At 44.5% G+C, this 17,852-nt stretch overlaps 1 protein-coding gene across 3 annotated transcripts in view; it reads right to left on the bottom strand.

Annotated features, from left to right (window-relative positions):
- Nucleotides 1-17,852, bottom strand: part of LOC109897398 (growth arrest-specific protein 7-like) — a 34,633-nt gene that overhangs the window by 7,704 nt on the left and 9,077 nt on the right. The window contains exons 3-11 of one of the 3 annotated variants that reach the window (XM_031834694.1): nt 17,251-17,328; nt 13,194-13,282; nt 10,283-10,345; nt 4,596-4,694; nt 3,873-3,988; nt 2,654-2,728; nt 2,447-2,525; nt 1,567-1,695; nt 825-948 (exon numbers count right to left, since the gene is read on the bottom strand). In XM_031834694.1, coding sequence (XP_031690554.1) covers nt 825-948; nt 1,567-1,695; nt 2,447-2,525; nt 2,654-2,728; nt 3,873-3,988; nt 4,596-4,694; nt 10,283-10,345; nt 13,194-13,282; nt 17,251-17,328 — 852 coding nt within the window. Of the gene's footprint in view, nt 1-824; nt 949-1,566; nt 1,696-2,446; nt 2,526-2,653; nt 2,729-3,872; nt 3,989-4,595; nt 4,695-10,282; nt 10,540-12,506; nt 13,087-13,193; nt 13,283-17,250; nt 17,329-17,852 lie in introns of those variants that run through there. The other 2 variants (XM_031834696.1, XM_031834695.1) reach the window with 2 other exon arrangements.

Here is a 17,852-nt window from a genome sequence, read left to right as displayed (position 1 = left end):
ATCTGACTGCCCCACCTCACCCCCTCTGCCTCCTGCTGGGGAAAACATCTTCTTCGGCAACACAGTCTGGGAATCCACCCCAAGTCTGAACCCTGAGCGTGTGAAACATATCTGCACTGTCCACAACCCTGTCTCTGCTCCATTTACACAACAGGCCCGGCCATGTGATCCATGTTGCCAGATCTGACTGTTTGGGATGCCTGGCTGGTCCGGATGGGACAAGTCCTCCATTGATACCCTTGTTCACTGCGACCAAAAGATTAGCCCTGGGGATTGTGGGTAATGGTCCTCTCCTAGCCGACTTATTATCCCACCACAAAAATAGATCATTAAACTTATTTGCATGTTGAAATACTACTGGCTCTCTTTTGCAATGTTTTCTGGTGTTGTGTCAGGGGGTGCTTCCGTCAACAGAGTTCTCAATCTGTCGGCTATGCCTCTTGCTGCTTATGAAAACACCACCACAACTTTACACAATGGCAGCACAACATCACAAGGGTAGGCAATTTGCGTGCAACGCAAGAGTGGCCTCAAAAGGGGCTTACGCAACATAAAAGCCGCTGCTCAGCGATACAGGGCTGATTTATCAAGAAACACCGCTGTGGGTGAATTGAATGGCTCAGATTTGAAAGGAGAGAGGCAATTTGTCGCCTTTAGAAGTACACTGTGGTAAGTTAATAAAAAGCACACCTGAGAATGCAGCATGCTTTGGGTGCATGTTCTCTCCTCTCTGGGGATAGAATCGGCACCGCTATGCTGGCGTTTCATGGAACTGTGACGTGTGGCTGCTCTACATATGATGCAATGTGTGTTTAACCCCTGACCTGCTTGTGTGGATTTCCTCCGGGCCTTCTTGATGTCCTCCTCGTGTTTGTTCATGTGCTTGATGTCCAGTTGCTGGGTCTTCACTTCCAGATCTTTCTGCCGGTCTGCCAGGGCTTTACGGGCCTACAGCAACCCAAGCAGCAGTGTGAATACAGAAACAATATGAGTCATTTCATGCTAATACTCAGATCTACTGAACCTACAGCTATTACCACAGTCATGGCAGCCCTTTCATCTCGGCTACCTATTTCCCCACTCAAATCCCGGCCTCATCCCTTAATCTATTCTTATTTCACATCACAGGATCTTCCTTCATCTCGTCTGTTGAGGCAATTCTCCAATGTCATGATGTAACACTGTTGGAAATGTAAACACAGCACTTGGCAGGCACGAACCGTAAACCCACAAAATCTCCTGTGTTTAATGGATGCCAACTAAAATAAAACGAACAGGAAGTTATGATCGTATGAAGTCAATCGATTGATTCATCTAGTCTATATGATTACCATGGGGAGAAAGATAGGCAACAAAAAGCAACAGGTTTTTCCTGAGCAGAAAAACAGTTCATCTTATAATACGTTGAATGTTTTCAATAGTCCAACAGAATAATGATGTGGTGTAGTCAGATCATCCCTAAAACACTTTTTATGACATTCATTTTGGATCATTTAAAGCTTCTCTGGGAAAACCTGAATTGTAGGACAAGGATTATAGGATGCTTTGGTTTAGAATGGTCCATACCTTCTCCACGCCTGCATAGCGGCTGGCCAGCTGCTTCCTGAGGTCTATGATGTGGTGATCGTACTTCTTCAACTCCTTCTTGAAGTTGTCTCTGAACGTCAGCAGGGGCTTCTCCACCTCACACTGGAGCTGAAGAGGTACAGTTATTACAGTTGTAATTGATATGTACTTATATGTAACTACACTGTAACTTCATTGTATCTGCCTATCTAACTACTATATAAATACACCGATTTAGAGTCCTGGTAGTCCTATACAGGATATATGTGACCTAGCTGCATAAAGCATGGATATAAATAGTCATGAAAAGTGCACTTAGGCCACTATATGTTCAAGAGGATTTCTCACTCTTCCACACGTTACCTAACCCCATCCCATCAGCCGTGGTGTCTCCGAGCTCAGAGGAGAGGGGATCATGGCGGGCTGCATGTCTGCAGCCTGGGGCTCATCAGAAGACCCCCACTAATTAATCAGACAATGGAGGCTATGTATAGCTTCAAGGCTACCTCTGATTTATTTTAAGCATTCTTAAGACCCAGTAGAGTTTTTTTCTTCACTGGTAATTGCTGCTGTAAGTCCCCCCTCTTTTTTCTTTGCCCATGTCAGACCAGAGTGAGGTAAACAAACACCCCAGTACGTGGTCATAGAGGCCTTGGATTGACCAAAGGAACACATAAATAAACTGACTGCAAACTAAGCCTTCTCTAAGGGCTCCATAGCCCATAGAAAATACATCCTATAATGTTATTGAAGGTATGAGTGAAGCATGGATGTTGTCCACTTCTGTCGGTTCACATGGAGATTTTAGAATTTTCTTGGTCTGTTAGAGTACATGCAATCTATAACATTCACAGTATCTTCTAGCAAGACAGTAGGCTACCTTGTTGGAGAACTTGAGGTGGACTTCAGCCTCGTCATGACAACTCCTCTTCAGCTGGGCCCAAGCTTCCCCAAGGGTTCTGGAATGGGATCAAACAAGAGACATCAACCAAACTGGATAGAATGGATGGGAAAACACCCAAGTAGCAAACAGGTATATGGTGAAGAATATAGAACGAATAGACATCTATTCTGTTAACTCACTCACCCTTCTTCCTGAGCAGCCAAGGGGCTCTGGGAGAGCTTGGAGAGGTTCTTAGAGTATTCATCTTCAATCTTTATCCTGCAACAGACAAAGACAGCCATGGGGCTCTAAAGTATGGGACTCCAGGGAAGACCAATAGAGGATAATTTTTTTTAAAGCTGACAGAGTTTCAGAGGAGCATTGGGGCATGGAGACACTGTCCTCCAGTATATCCCCGACACCCAAAGACATACAGCACTGTGGCCACTATGATGTTCAAAGCCTATTATTCTGTGCTGAGAAGATATCAAACAATATCCTGTAACAACAGCCTGGATATGAGTTAATGCACTTTCCTGTGGAAAGGCCAGAGATGGGAATGATGTGAGGCTATTTACTCATGGCCACCCTGAGGGCGACTCAGAAAGACCAGCCATATTTCTGTGACATTAAATTATCCCACAAATACCCATTAACCATACACATCTGAGTAAACCTGTCCTCTACGGGAGGTCACGAAGGCCATTCCAAAGAAATGGATATGGCCAGAATCTGACATCAGGTCAGCTGTCTCACTGAACCAATGAAGAAAGGTCAGCCCTGAATTAGAATGTTGGGGAATGGGGCCTTTAAATTAATTGTGTGAATACAGTCAGGGGAAAAAGTGAAAGTCCACTTAATTCTCAAGTCTATTGAGTCAATGGTAACATTTGTTGTGGGTGCAAAATGGGGCCTCTTGCTATGCTGAAGCCTATGAAAGCATATGTTTAGGACGTCCACTTTATGAACATCTACAACTTAACGTTATAAACCTAGTACGGTACAACACATGTATCTGAATTCAAATGTGCATGGGGATGATACACCTGGGGCGGCAGCTAGCCTGGCGGTCAAGAGTGTCGGGCCAGTCCCCAAGTCGACTAGGTGAAAAATCTGTCCATGTGCCCTTGAGCAAGGCGCTTAACCCTAATTGCTCCTGCAAGTCGCTCTGAAGAAGAGCGTCTGCTAAATAAATCCATTGTAAATATATGAATAGATACTATAGAGTGGACCCAGGTTGTCAAGGACAAAAGAACCCACGCTCTACAATAACATAATGACAATGACAAGAGAACCCTGTTTCACCCTGATAAGACACGACAAACAGTCCAAAAAAGATACGATAAAGAGAATCACTAACATTTCCCAACACACAAAATACACAGTACCACTGACCCCTTCCAAGCTGACTATGTTGTGTTACCTCTCCCGGACGAACTCAGCCATCTCTTTCTGCATCTGTTTGCCCTTGAGCTGTTTCTGCAGCAGCACCTCAAAGCCGCCCACAGAGGGGGTCCCTTGGGGGTCCTTCTTGTCAGTCTGAGGGAGAGGATGGAGCATCAATCACACACGCAGACCAATACAGCCACAGACTTCATTTCATGGAGAAAATGAAAATTTTACATTGAGTGTGTGTGTGTGGATGAGTGTATGAGTCAGAGAACTACAAATGTATGTGTCAAGGAGTGCATGCGCACGTGGGTGTGTTCGTCATTTGCGTGTGAGTTATGAGTGTGTGTGTGTGTTTAAGGGTTGAACAAGGAGCAGCACATCCCACTATGTGTAACAGGATGTGGATACGACAGGGAGTGATGTGGTAGCCCCACGTGAACCAGAGGTGACAGATTCAATTCACACAATGGGCTTGAGCTTTGGCTGAGCACATTATGCCACAGAAATACAGACAGCCACTGAGAACATGACTCAGTGGAACAAGAACAACCATCCAAATCACAGTTCAGTGAAAAGAGGCTTCTGTTACAATCATGTTTGTAGACACATGATTTGGCGTTAATATGACAGACAAAATCTACCCTTTTGGATTCAAAGTCATATGTAACAGGGATGAGATTCCTATAAACATAGGAAGTAGGGATCTTATTCTATGAGCTGGAGAGTGGTTTAGAGATGTCAGGCGCTATCTTACCCAGAAGTAGTCACAGTAACTCCACTCATTGGGCTTCAGTAGCTGCTGCTCTGGCTGATCTGGCATCACACTGGGCAGCGGGAAGGTGACGCAGTTGATCTGAATGCAAAGAAATAGTGAGACGAATTCAAGAGAGTGAGAGACAAGTGAGAGAGGTTTCTGTGAGACATCAAAGGGAGAGGAAGAAGGAAAGGAGGAGGAGGATAAGAGACTAATTGCATTCAACTCTCAGGAATGAATGTGGGAGAAACGCTATGGTTAGAGCAGACATCAAAGGTGTCATTTGTGGGAGATGTGCATAGAAGCTTCTCATTTGGAGACGGGACATGGAGGCTCAGTTTTTGTTTGTCATGAGGATGGGAGTAAAGGTCAGGAATGAGTAAATACTCTCCGGGGGTGTTGGTCATCAAGATGGTGACCCAGAGAATCCTCAGAGGTGGAGAGGGGGGGAGACATGGAGGAGGACAGATAAAGGGGAGAGGGACAGAGAAAGAGGGAGAGAAAAGAGAGGACGGAGAAAGAGAGAGCACAAACTGTCCAGTCCTGGCCTTACGATCCTTACACTTATTTGCGATAAACTAAAACAACATCATAATGAAGAGAAATACCTACAGTCAGTGATACAGAGGAAACAACCAACAACAACCCAAACCACTGTAGAGCGGAGTCACAGCTTAACACACCCAGCACTCAGACTGAATACACACTCTGGTCCACAGCGTCTTCAATTACCCTTAGAGGACTGCAATTATGTAATGTTCACCATCTGTAACCTCTCCCTGCTGGCACAACAACATGTCCTCTATCTATGCCATACTGCCAATGACATCCCAGCAGACTACATGGCCATCCAGACATGCTGAATCTCAGATGCACAAATATGTATTATGTGTTCACTGCTTGGCTAAAGCACACGACAAGGAAAAAACACACTGTGCACATTTCTACTAGCTGATTACCATATTTGCTTATGTAAATATGACATTGTTTGAAGCTTTGTGTTGCAAATCATTGAGCCTATTGGGAGTTGAAACTATTTAGAATTAGGGAGAGATTTAGAGAAGTTCCTGAGAAAAAACAGTCAAACAATGGAAGCAAGCCCGAAAAGCTATTCTGTAATAAATACTAACATGAGCCCCGTTCTTTCCTGAAGGCAACAAGCTATCTGCAGAGATCTCCAACTCCTGCTTGAAATCAGTTCTATAAATGGCCCCTGGACATCTAATATGTACACACTAACACCCACATACGGTCAGGCAAGAGAAAGGAGGTGCATCAATCAGACACACACACACGCACACACACACACACACACACACACACACACACACACACACACACACACACACACACACACACACACACACACACACACACACACACACACACCTATAAGTCTGCATAATATGCATGCTTCCACACACCACATGAGATACAGTAGTAGGAACACACATAGAAGTGTCATAGACTCTAACGCTAACGACTGATTGTCACGGACACCAGATTTTCCAGCACACTGACACGCCATCTATCACTGCTGTTGTTTATCTCCTGCTCTCATCCTCCAGAAAATGAGACCATTTATCTGCAGCATGGCTGTCTCTATAGCTCACTACTCTTTTATGGGCTCTTAGTGGGGTGCTACACTGTTAGGACTCAGAGATTCATATTCATTACCTCTATGAAAACCAGGGAGAATTGTATGGCACTGTTGGCGCTGTGTGGTTTATAGTAGTTGATGTTTATGGACAGTCAGCAAATCGAGGGTGTTATGGTTCAGCCTGACAGTGTTATGGAGATTGAGAGGCAGGCAGGGTCATAGCTTATGAATGATTCACATGATGATGGTCATTCCTGTAGTTTAGAACAGACTAATTACACTTACCCCCAGCAGCAGACAGTATTGACAAGTGCCAGTTTGCCTAATCAACCAGAGGGACAGTCTGTCCTCTACCTGCATTCATTATACAGTCATTTCCATCCTAAATGCTGAGGCAAATGTAGAAAGGTTCATTTATTGCCTGGACGTTTAAAAATTGTGAGCTGGGCCTCCCACATTGGAGTGGTTTAGCTCTGCTGAATAGACATAAATATCACTAACAGCATGGAATATAACCCATGCTTAAAGACATAAATCACAGAAAATAACTCATGTTTTGTAACCGTTTTCTTGAGTCGAAGGAGAGGCGGACCAAAACGCAGCGTGGTTATTATTCATGGTTCTCTAATAAAGAAACTATACATGAATAGACTAACAAAACAAGAAGTGTGACAAAACCAAAACAGCCCTATCTGGTGCAAACACAGAGACAGGAACAATCACCCACAAAACCCAACACAAAACAGGCTACCTAAATATGGTTTCCAATCAGAGACAATGACTAACACCTGCCTCTGTTTGAGAACCATATCAGGCCAAACATAGAAATAGACAAACTAGACATGTAACATAGAATGCCCACTCAGATCACACCCTGACCAAACAAAACATAGAAACATACAAAGCAAACTATGGTCAGGGTGTGACATGTTTAAAGACATAGAACAGAGAACATAACCAGTGCTTAAAGACATAAAACACAGAATATAACCCATGCTTAAAGACATAAAACACAGAAAATAACTCATGCTTAAAGACATAAAACACAGAAAATAACTCATGCTTAAAGACATAAAACACAGAAAATAACCCATGCTTAAAGACATAAAACACAGAAAATAACTCATGCTTAAAGACATAAAACACAGAAAATAACTCATGCTTAAAGACATAAAACACAGAAAATAACTCATGCTTAAAGACATAAAACACAGAAAATAACCCATGCTTAAAGACATAAAACACAGAAAATAACCCATGCTTAAAGACATAGACAGGGTATCAACACATAAATCTCTTGCCACCTTAGCTAACACTATCAGAAAATAACTTTTCCCCCGGCACACACACACACAACACACACACACACACACACACACACACACACACACACACACACACACACACACACACACACACACACACACACACACACACACACACACACACACACACACACACACACACACACACAGACTGTAGGGTACTCAGCCACTGTTGCTATGCGACAAATTACTTTTGCTGTAAAGGCACAATCCCCCATAATAACAAAAGATTCCAAGACTTCCAAGACGTCCTCCACTATTCTCAGAATGCTGTGGCATCCTCCAACTCTGTGTTCACTCATTCATTTAATGAGTGATTATTGTGTGACCGCTTTGGTAAAACATTTTCTATTAATAATAATCAAAAATAAACCATCTGAGTCTTCCAAACGACACAAGATGACACCCCAACAAGCTGTTACTGCATCTTCCTTCCATCACACTCAGGACCAGCCTTACAATACGGAGGAGACAAGGTAACAACAAGGTTACGGGTCTATTGGTCTCAAATCAGCGGAGGCTGGTGTCACTTTAAATGGGAGGATAGGCTCATTAAAATGGATTAAAACACATTAAACACACCGTTCCATTCACTACATTCCAGCCATTAGTATGAGACATCCTCCCTTCACCAGCCTCCACTGTCTCTAATGGAGGGGCCATGATCCATCTATATGGGATCTGAGTCTGTCCATGACAGCTGGAAGACAGGTCACGTGACGCAACATGCATCATGGGACAACAGTAAAACCCCCTCCTGGACTGACATCATGATGAACGCCATACTTAGCATCAACAACTACAACCTCCCATTATTCCATCATTACACGACACCACTTCTTCTACGAAATGAATGAGTCCCTGAACAAAGCCATGAATATCAATTATCACAGACCAATTACCCCATTCATGCGATTTCTCTTTACACTGCAAAGTATAAAACTGCATTATAATCGAATGAATGTAGCCTAATCTAGTGGTCTCCTTTTCTGAGATATTCATTGCTTGATCCGTTCATATTTCTACAGAAGACATGACATCATGGTTAAATGTTGAGGATGTGTACAGACCATCATGGCTCATGTAGGATTTGATAGTACACTGAGGATTGGGGTGCACAACAGCACCCCAATCCTTTGTCAACAATGCCATCAATCAAGCCCTATCAAACAAAGCTCACCTGTAAAAAAAGTTTTATATTTTTCCACAATATCAATTCAATTCATTTTCTGAATGGCTCCAGTGTTTCCTATGGCAGTCTTTTCCATTTCAGCACCATTAATCAGTGTGCTATTGCTTTTGTAACCATGGAAACTGGCCTTGCTGCATCTCTCTGTGCAGGTCGGTGGGGCTTCACAATAGGCAGACTGACAGCTCCCGTGGCTGGAGCAGGCCAGCGAGCCCACCGAGCAGAACCAACACTGGGCACACACAGAACTGTCTGTCAGCCCTTAGCCCAGCACTCACCATCTCCTCCTACATTCCTCATTATAGGTTACATAACCAGGAGGTCCAGTGTCAGAACAACTTAAACACTCTGAGGGATGTTATACATAAATCTGGTTACATGTGGTCCACACAAATCCCTAATTTGCTAGAAATGAGTTTCTATATTTCTGAGTATAATGAGTTTAATGAATGCTAGTTATGGATATGTGGGAGTAGGAATTCAAGCTGCGTGTGTGATGTAAATGTTTTCATTAGCTGTTGTTGGTGGAGAGTAGAACGGAAATATAATCATGGCTGTAATGTGGAAGTGTTGATGTTGTGTTTTGGTGAATGCAGTCCTGGGTGAACTGCATTGTCCTGCAGCTATGTGGGGTCCATTGGGGGATGGGAGGGATGCAGCATTACACTCACATAATATATTTCTATATTTTTCTAGAGAAGAAGACTCAGAGGGCTCGTCAGATTCTGGATCTGTCAGAAAGAAATATACTCTAATATACCCAGAGATGTCAACTGTCAGCTACAAAGATCTTGTGCTTTTCAAGAAAATCAAAGCCCATCATACATTGAAAGAGTATGATAAAAAAAATGACTTTGCTGCATGGGATACCTATTCTTACTCAAAGTCTGCGGCAGCTTCTGTGAACTGAGAGAAATCTGAACCTCTTCATTGCTTGAGGACGCATCTCCTGTGTGTAAATGCCGCTTGTGCAAGCCTCAATCCCAAACCCACAAGACTGATAGAAGGGAGTAGACACAGTACAGTCAACGAGAAAAAGATTAGCACTGTTTTAGACTAATGTTCTATCCAATAGGCTGTTTGGTGTGGTGGCAGTGTTCCTGCACTGTGGGTTACCCCATTACTCCACAGAGATCTGCAGCCAAACACAGAGACTACACTGCTACACGGACACACTGTAGCAAAGTGGGTAGATGCAGTACATTTTAACGTTGGCAGATGGTGGAATGAAATACACAAACATCTAGCCTATTGTCGGGTAAAACATTGTTATCTTCTTTCTTCTGTTCAATTATCTCAAAAGGGAATAATCCTAGCTAAAAATAAACATTCTGTCACATCTGCTGTTTCTCCCTGGTGTAATGGTGCACAGGATCTGTATCCTAAACACAGTCTAATGCTGCTGCTGCTCTGAGAGAGAAAGGGAACAACAGAGATAGACAGAGAGAGAGAGAGAAACAGAGAGAGATAGAGAGTGAGAACAACACAGAGAGAAAGAGAGAGTGAGGACGACACAGAGAGAGATGGGTAGTGAGATGGAGAGGTTCTGGGTTTGGAGCTCCAGGGTACTCACTGTTATCTTGGTCTCCTTGATCTCCTTGTTTTGCCTCTTAGCTGGCGAATTGTTCCCCGGGTTCTGTTGGGAGAGACAGGAGGCATCGTCAACGTCAAAGCTCTCCTCGTTGTCAAAGCTGGCCGCCTCCATCATCACACAACACCTCTACTCCTCCTGCTCCTCTCTCTGCTCCTCTCTCTGCTCCTCTCGCTGCTCCTCACGGGGAAACCCTGCTCCTGCAACTGAGGCTGCCTCTCACAGCCTGCTGCCTGCCTGACGTGGTGAGTCGAGTGGAGACGCGTCACAGGGGTGGGGTGGGGGTGGCGGGGGGCCGGGGGGGGGGGGGGGGGGGGGGTGAGTAAGGGGCTGGGGAGAATGGAGGGGGATGTGTGGAGTGGAGGGAGGGGTTGGAGGCGGTTGGTCGTAGTCCTAGGAGCGTGAAGAGGCTGTCACCCGAGTCTGGAGGTTGACGGCAGGGGGAAGATGCAGTGAGGAGCCCTGTGTCTCCCTACTGTCCATACTGAAAACTAGTGAGACAACACATGGATGGAGCCAGCGGAAGAGAGTGAGAGAGAGTGCTTTAGCAATGTAAACATATGTTTCCCATGCCAATAAAGCCCCCTTGAATTTAGTTGAGAGATGGAAGACTGAAGGAGAGGTGGGTATTTATTTACACATTCAATCACCATGCCTCCCTCTTCCCTCTTCAGAGAGATTGAAAGAAAGAGACAGAGAGAAAGAGGGAGTGTGTGTGTGTGTGAGAGAGAGAGAGAGAGAGAGAGAGAGAGAGAGAGAGAGAGAGAGAGAGAGAGAGAGAGAGAGAGAGAGAGGGAGTTTTGAATTAGGGAGGAGAGGATAAGGAGAGAGGAGAGGGGGCATGGTCTGAGGGAAATGGCTTAGTAATGATAACTAGAAGGCTAATTATGATTAAGAAGCAAGTCGGAGGAAAAGAGGAGGAGAAGGAGGAGGAGGAGGGAGAAAAACAAAACCAATGAACAGCCTCTCTGGCCCCACATGTGTGTCTATGAGCTTTAGAGCTTTGGTCTCTCTGTGTGTGTGTGTGTGTGTGTGTGTGTGTGTGTGTGTGTGTGTGTGTGTGTGTGTGTGTGTGTGTGTGTGTGTGTGTGTGTGTGTGTGTGTGTGTGTGTGTGTGTGTGTGTGTGTGTGTGTGTGTGTGTGTGCTGTCTGACATTGTGGGTGTGTGTTAGCGTAATGACAATTCAGAGCGGTGTGGGTATATGACAATAGTGTGTGGGTACAGGATGTCTGATAATAGTGTGTGGGTAGAGGATGTCTGATAATAGTGTGTGGGTAGAGGATGTCTGATAATAGTGTGTGGGTAGAGGATGTCTGATAATAGTGTGTGGGTAGAGGATGTCTGATAATAGTGTGTGGGTACAGGATGTCTGATAATAGTGTGTGGGTACAGGATGTCTGATAATAGTGTGTGGGTACAGGATGTCTGATAATAGTGTGTGGGTAGAGGATGTCTGATAATAGTGTGTGGGTACAGGATGTCTGATAATAGTGTGTGGGTGTTTGTGTAGGTGTGTTTGTCAGGTGTGTTTGTGGAGGGCTGATGCATATTTTAATGTTTTTCAGGGGTGGGGATCCAGAGGGTGGATGAGCGGAAGAATTGATGTACACATGTGTGAGTGCATCTTATGTGAGTGCGGAGGGAGCCGAAGGGTGTGTGTGTGTGTTTACCCACGCGCGTGTGGTGGTGTTGTATGTGTGGGCAGGGCTGCAGCCACACTTATCCTCTCTTTCTCACTCTCTCTCTCTCACTATCCTTCTCTCCCTCGCTCGTTCTACTCTCTCTCTCTTTCTACTATCTCCCTCTCTCTCTCTTTCTACTATCTCCCCCTCTCTCTCGTTCTACTATCTCCCCATCTCTCTCTTTCTACTATCTCCCTCTCTCTCTCTTTCTACTATCTCCCTCTCTCTCTCTTTCTACTATCTCCCTCCCTCTCTCTCTCTTTCTAATATCTCCCTCTCTCTCTCGTTCTACTATCTCCCTCTCTCTCTAATGATGGTGTTCCACCAGAGGCTGCAGCATGTTTGCAGTGAAAAGCAGAGCTGCCACCGTCCGTATACGTGATCGCCCCAAGGACACCACCCCACTGTGCCCTTCTCTCCACCCCTGCTTATTACAACACCCCCCTGCAGAGGCCAACACAACAACACAGTCAGCTGTAGTAACCCAGTGAAAGCCTCATGCTTCGCATCGACGCACTCTCACCTTCCTCCTCCGAAACATGGCGCCGTTGACCAGCACCTACCGATGTGTCCGGGCTGCTCGGAGCGCGGCAATCCAGCCAGCGGACTTTCCCAGAAACCCAGGATGCCCAGTTCTCCCAGTTTGAGCTATAAAGATTCTCTTGCTGGTGTCCTTACAAAAGCTGACAACAAAACCTGCGGCATGGTCCAAATCTCAGCTGCCCATATGGCCCAAATCTGTCCATGTATTCTCCCGTTAGCTGATGACGGGTACTCACTAACGCTGAGTAATTAGTCACGTGGGTTGGCGTGTAACACTTCTTGGCCCAGGTTCATAGCTGCTCAAAGCAGGACTGGGGAGGAACATAGAGGACCATTTTTGTCCTGAAGAATGTTTGATGCGTGCGACGGATTTGAAGCATACCATATCAAGAATAAACAGGGAATTATTGCATTAAAATAGTAAAAATGTTCATTAGTTTGCCTCCAACATGTTATATGTGTTACAGGAACCATTATTGAGTTTGAGCTGCTTAATGTTGATGTGAATTCAATATCAGACAACTATTTCACTCCGATCAATACGTTGAGCTGATTGCAATGTTCCAACAGTAATAGACTTAACGGGTTGGACAAAATATAGGTGTATCAGGTGAAGTCCCTTTTAAAAAGGGTATTGCAGACTGCAGTGCTGAGTTGAAAGTCTCACCTGTTTGTCCATAGTGGCACTCCGTAGGGGCACGCCAGGGGGGTCCATGGGATGCATAGCACTTCCTGTGGTATCAGGTGTTCCATTGGCTACAGGGGAAAAGATCAGAAATGTAATTGAGATGATTGACAGATTAAACCCGCTCATTACTGAATCAGTTCAGAACGATAAACAGATGGGGGAACATACAACTCCTTCATGTGAAGGACTGGGTATCAATCCATTATAGTGAAAAGGTCAGGTTGTGCTTATGTCTTCAAGTGACATCTTAATGTTATGGAGTCGTTTGCATCCTAACAGTAGGGAATAATACATCCCCATTCATCATCCAGACAGAAAGCAGTTTGCACTCCCTTATATCCCTCCTTTGTCCCAGCTTCAGTCCATCTCACTGGGCTACGGCTCAGTACACAGCATATCTCATAGGTGTTTTCATCTTCTTCTCCCTCTGGCCCATAAGAAAACAATGGCCTTAAAATAATGCCAACGGCCTAAAGGGAGAATTTCCTGTGTGTCTGTATGTGTGTATGTGTGTGTGTCACAACCCTGCATACGTCTACGGTAATGTCCCTACTCACATCCTACAGGGTTCTAATGGTTCCTCATCAGCCGTGATTCATGGCTTGTCGCTGCATATCAAGGCAGCCCATCTCAAAATGAGCTAGAGTATTATTACAGTTGAAGTCGGAAGTTTACATACACCTTAGCCAAATACATTTAAACTCAGTTTTTCACAATTCCTGACATTTAATCCCAGTAGAAATTCCCTGTCTTAGGTCAGTTAGGATCACCAATTTATTTTAAGAATGTGAAATGTCAGAATAATAGTAGAGAGATGTAAGGGTTCTCTTCCTCCTCTTCTGAGTAGGAGTAGCGAGAAGGATCGGAGGACCAATGTGCAGCGTGGTAAGTGTCCATAAGGTTTTGTAAGGGTTCTCTTCCTCCTCTTCTGAGGAGGAGTAGTGAGAAGGATCGGAGGACCAATGTGCAGCGTGGTAAGTGTCCATAAGGTTTTTTAATAAAGACAATAGAACACTCGAACAAAACATCAAATGATGCCGTGAATATACAAAACCGAAAACAGTACTGTGTGGACCAAACACTCACACGGAAAACAAACACCCACAACCCAAAAGTGAAACCCAGGCTACCTAAGTATGATTCTCAATCAGGGACAACAATTGACAGCTGCCTCTGATTGAGAACCATACTAGGCCGAACTCAAAAACCAACATAGAAAAACAAACATACACTGCCCACCCAACTCACGCCCTGACCATACTAAAACAAAGATATAATAACAGAACTAAGGTCAGAACGTGACAAGAAAATGATTTATTTCAGCTTTTATTTGTTTCATCACATTCCCAGTGGGTCAGAAGTTTACATACAATCATTTAGTATTTGGTAGCATTGCCTTTAAATTGTTTAACTTGTGTCAAACATTTCAGGTAGCCTTCCACAAGCTTCACACAATAAGTTGGGTGAATTTTGGCCCATTCCTCCTGACAGAGCTGGTGTAATTGAGTCAGGTTTGTAGGCCTCCTTGCTCACACACGCTTTTTCAGTCCTGCCCACAAATGTTCTATGGGATTGAGGTCAGGGTTTTGTGATGGTCACTAAAATACCTTGACTTTGTTGTCCTGTTCTATTTTTGTTTCATCAGACCAGAGGACATTTCTCCAAAAAGTACGATCTTTGTCCCCATGTGCAGTTGCAAACAGCAATCTGGCTTTTTTATAGTGGTTTTGGAGTAGTGGCTTCTTCCTCACTGAGCGGCCTTTCAGTTTATGTCGATATAGGGCTTGTTTTACTGTGGATATAAATACTTTTGTACCTGTTTCCTCCAGCATCTTCACAAGGTCCTTTTCTGTTGTTCTGGGATTGATTTGCACTATTCGCACCAAAGTACGTTCAACTCTAGGAGACAGAACACATCTCTTCCTGAGATGAATGATGGCTGCGTGATCCCATGATGTTTATATTTGCGTACTATTGTTTGTACAGATGAACGTGGTACCTTCAGGCGTTTGGAAATTGCTCCCAAGGATGAACCAGACTTGTGGAGGTCTACAATTTTTTTTCTGAGGTCTTGAGTGATGTCTTTTGATTTTCCCATGATGTCAAGCAAAGAGGCACTGAATTTGAAGGTAGGCCACAGATACACCTCCAATTGACTCAAATGGTGTAAATTAGCCTATCAGAAGATTCTAAGCCATAACATAATTTTCTGGAATTTGCCAAGCCTCTTTAAAGGCACAGTCAACTTAGTGTATGTCAACTTCTGACGCACTGGAATTGTGATACAGTGAATTATAAGTGAAATAATCTGTCTGTAAGCAATTGTTTGGAAAAATGACTTGTGTCAATGCACAAAGTAGATGTCCTAACCGACTTGCCAAAACTACAGTTTGTTATCAAGAAATGTGTGGAGTGGTTGAAAAACACGTTCAATTGACTCCAACATAAGTGTATGTAAACTTCCGACTTTAACTGTACATCAGCATGACTCATGAGGGAAGCTGAGCACCACAGCCATGTAAAGACACGACATAATGACCCCTGAGGGAAGCTGAGCACCACAGCCATGTAAAGACACGACATAATGACACCTGAGGGAAGCTGAGCACCACAGCCATGTAAAGACACGACATAATGACACCTGAGGGAAGCTGAGCACCACAGCCATGTAAAGACACGACATAATGACACCTGAGGGAAGCTGAGCACCACAGCCATGTAAAGACACGACATAATGACACCTGAGGGAAGCTGAGCACCACAGCCATGTAAAGACATGACATAATGACACCTGAGGGAAGCTGAGCACCACAGCCATGTAAAGACATGACATAATGACCCCTGAGGGAAGCTGAGCACCACAGCCATGTAAAGACACGACATAATGACACCTGAGGGAAGCTGAGCACCACAGCCATGTAAAGACACGACATAATGACACCTGAGGGAAGCTGAGCACCACAGCCATGTAAAGACACGACATAATGACACCTGAGGGAAGCTGAGCACCACAGCCATGTAAAGACACGACATAATGACACCTGAGGGAAGCTGAGCACCACAGCCATGTAAAGACACGACATAATGACCCCTGAGGGAAGCTGAGCACCACAGCCATGTAAAGACATGACATAATGACCCATGAGGGAAGCTGAGCACCACAGCCATGTAAAGACATGACATAATGACCCAGCTCTATCTCAGACATAATGGAGCAGAGACCAGGAGAATATGGATCAGAGGGGGTTGGATACTGTTAGAGAGACATATACAGAAATATATATGAAGGGATCAAGCTATTTTACGAGGTGTACTGAAATGGAATGGTATGAAGTCTCACTAGGTGGGTATCTGCGGTATCATCAACAGAATGCTCTGCCACAGATGGGGAGCCCATGGCGGTGCCGTCATACTTATTCTAGAGCCCATGGCTGTCTCCATGAATGCTTTGCATTATCCAAGCAGACTGAGTTATGGACTCAGATACAGGCAGTGTAATCTGAGCCCACTTCCTGTTCAAAACTACTTCACCCTCTCTAACCTTACCCCCGATCCGCCCAATCCCTAACTTCCTGGGGCTTGTCTCCAGTGCCGGGCCGGGGCATCCGGAGCCCAGGGAGGATTCCGGCTGGACTAGCCAGGCAGAGAGATCCCTCAACCTGGGCTTCATTACTGCCTGCCTCCCCTGGGAGGATTAGCCTTGTCTGGACTGACAAATCCCTACAGCTGGCTGTTCTCTCCTTGGTTGTTCTCCCAATGTGTGGAGAGAACATCCCAGCAGTGGACTACCATCTACTGGCCTGGGATGGTGTTCCTCAGACATACAGTAATGAGAGGCAGAACCTGAAATGCCCCTAAATAAGCCAACAAGTGTTCCAGCTAGCTACAGTAGGTCAAGTTAGATTGCTAAGGCTTCAGTTGTACAGCTACTACACATCGAAGAAGAGGAATTGCTATATCGATGCAAGCAACACTTTTGACACTTATTTAACTCAATAGATATGGTAGATTTAAATCAGAAGAGGCTTGATGTTACCTTCTGGTAAGGAGTTTCTTTGTGCCGGTGGTCTCACTGGGGTTCCATAAGTAGCAGAGGGCCGTTCCCATGTTGTTTCTGGAAGGACACATAAATGGTTAAATCCAAATGAGGAGTAAGGCACAATGGACACACAGTTCCACAGTTTCCCTGAACGCTGAATGAAACGCTAAAGAACACAGGTGGAGAGCACAACCGTTCAGAAAGTATTGTAGAGGACATGGTCACACAGGACTATAGCGGGCGACTACAGTGTTCTGATAATCAGTGTTCTCGTTCAGTTGAGAAATGAGAAACAAGACGAGAATACTTGAAATGAATGATTCACTTGCAGAAAAAACTATTGATATTCTTGACATTCTCTGAGAATGTTCCTGGGGCATCAAAGAAACAGTTAGTGGAGCAAGAAGTCCTTTGTTATCTGGACAGTGCTAGAGAAGCTTTCTGACTATCAATCAGGCAGAGACACTGAAAAACAATGATCTGATAACGTTGGTACATTACATGCTCTTGAGTAATAAAAGTGTTAGATGTGCTTGAAAATACAACTGAGTTCCCTTTAAAAATAGCATCTCTAATCAGTGTAATTCAAAACACATTCT

This window comes from Oncorhynchus kisutch, linkage group LG10, assembly GCF_002021735.2.
Source record: "Oncorhynchus kisutch isolate 150728-3 linkage group LG10, Okis_V2, whole genome shotgun sequence".
Taxonomy (NCBI): domain Eukaryota; kingdom Metazoa; phylum Chordata; class Actinopteri; order Salmoniformes; family Salmonidae; genus Oncorhynchus; species Oncorhynchus kisutch.
This window is presented reverse-complemented; position numbering and strand designations above follow the sequence as displayed.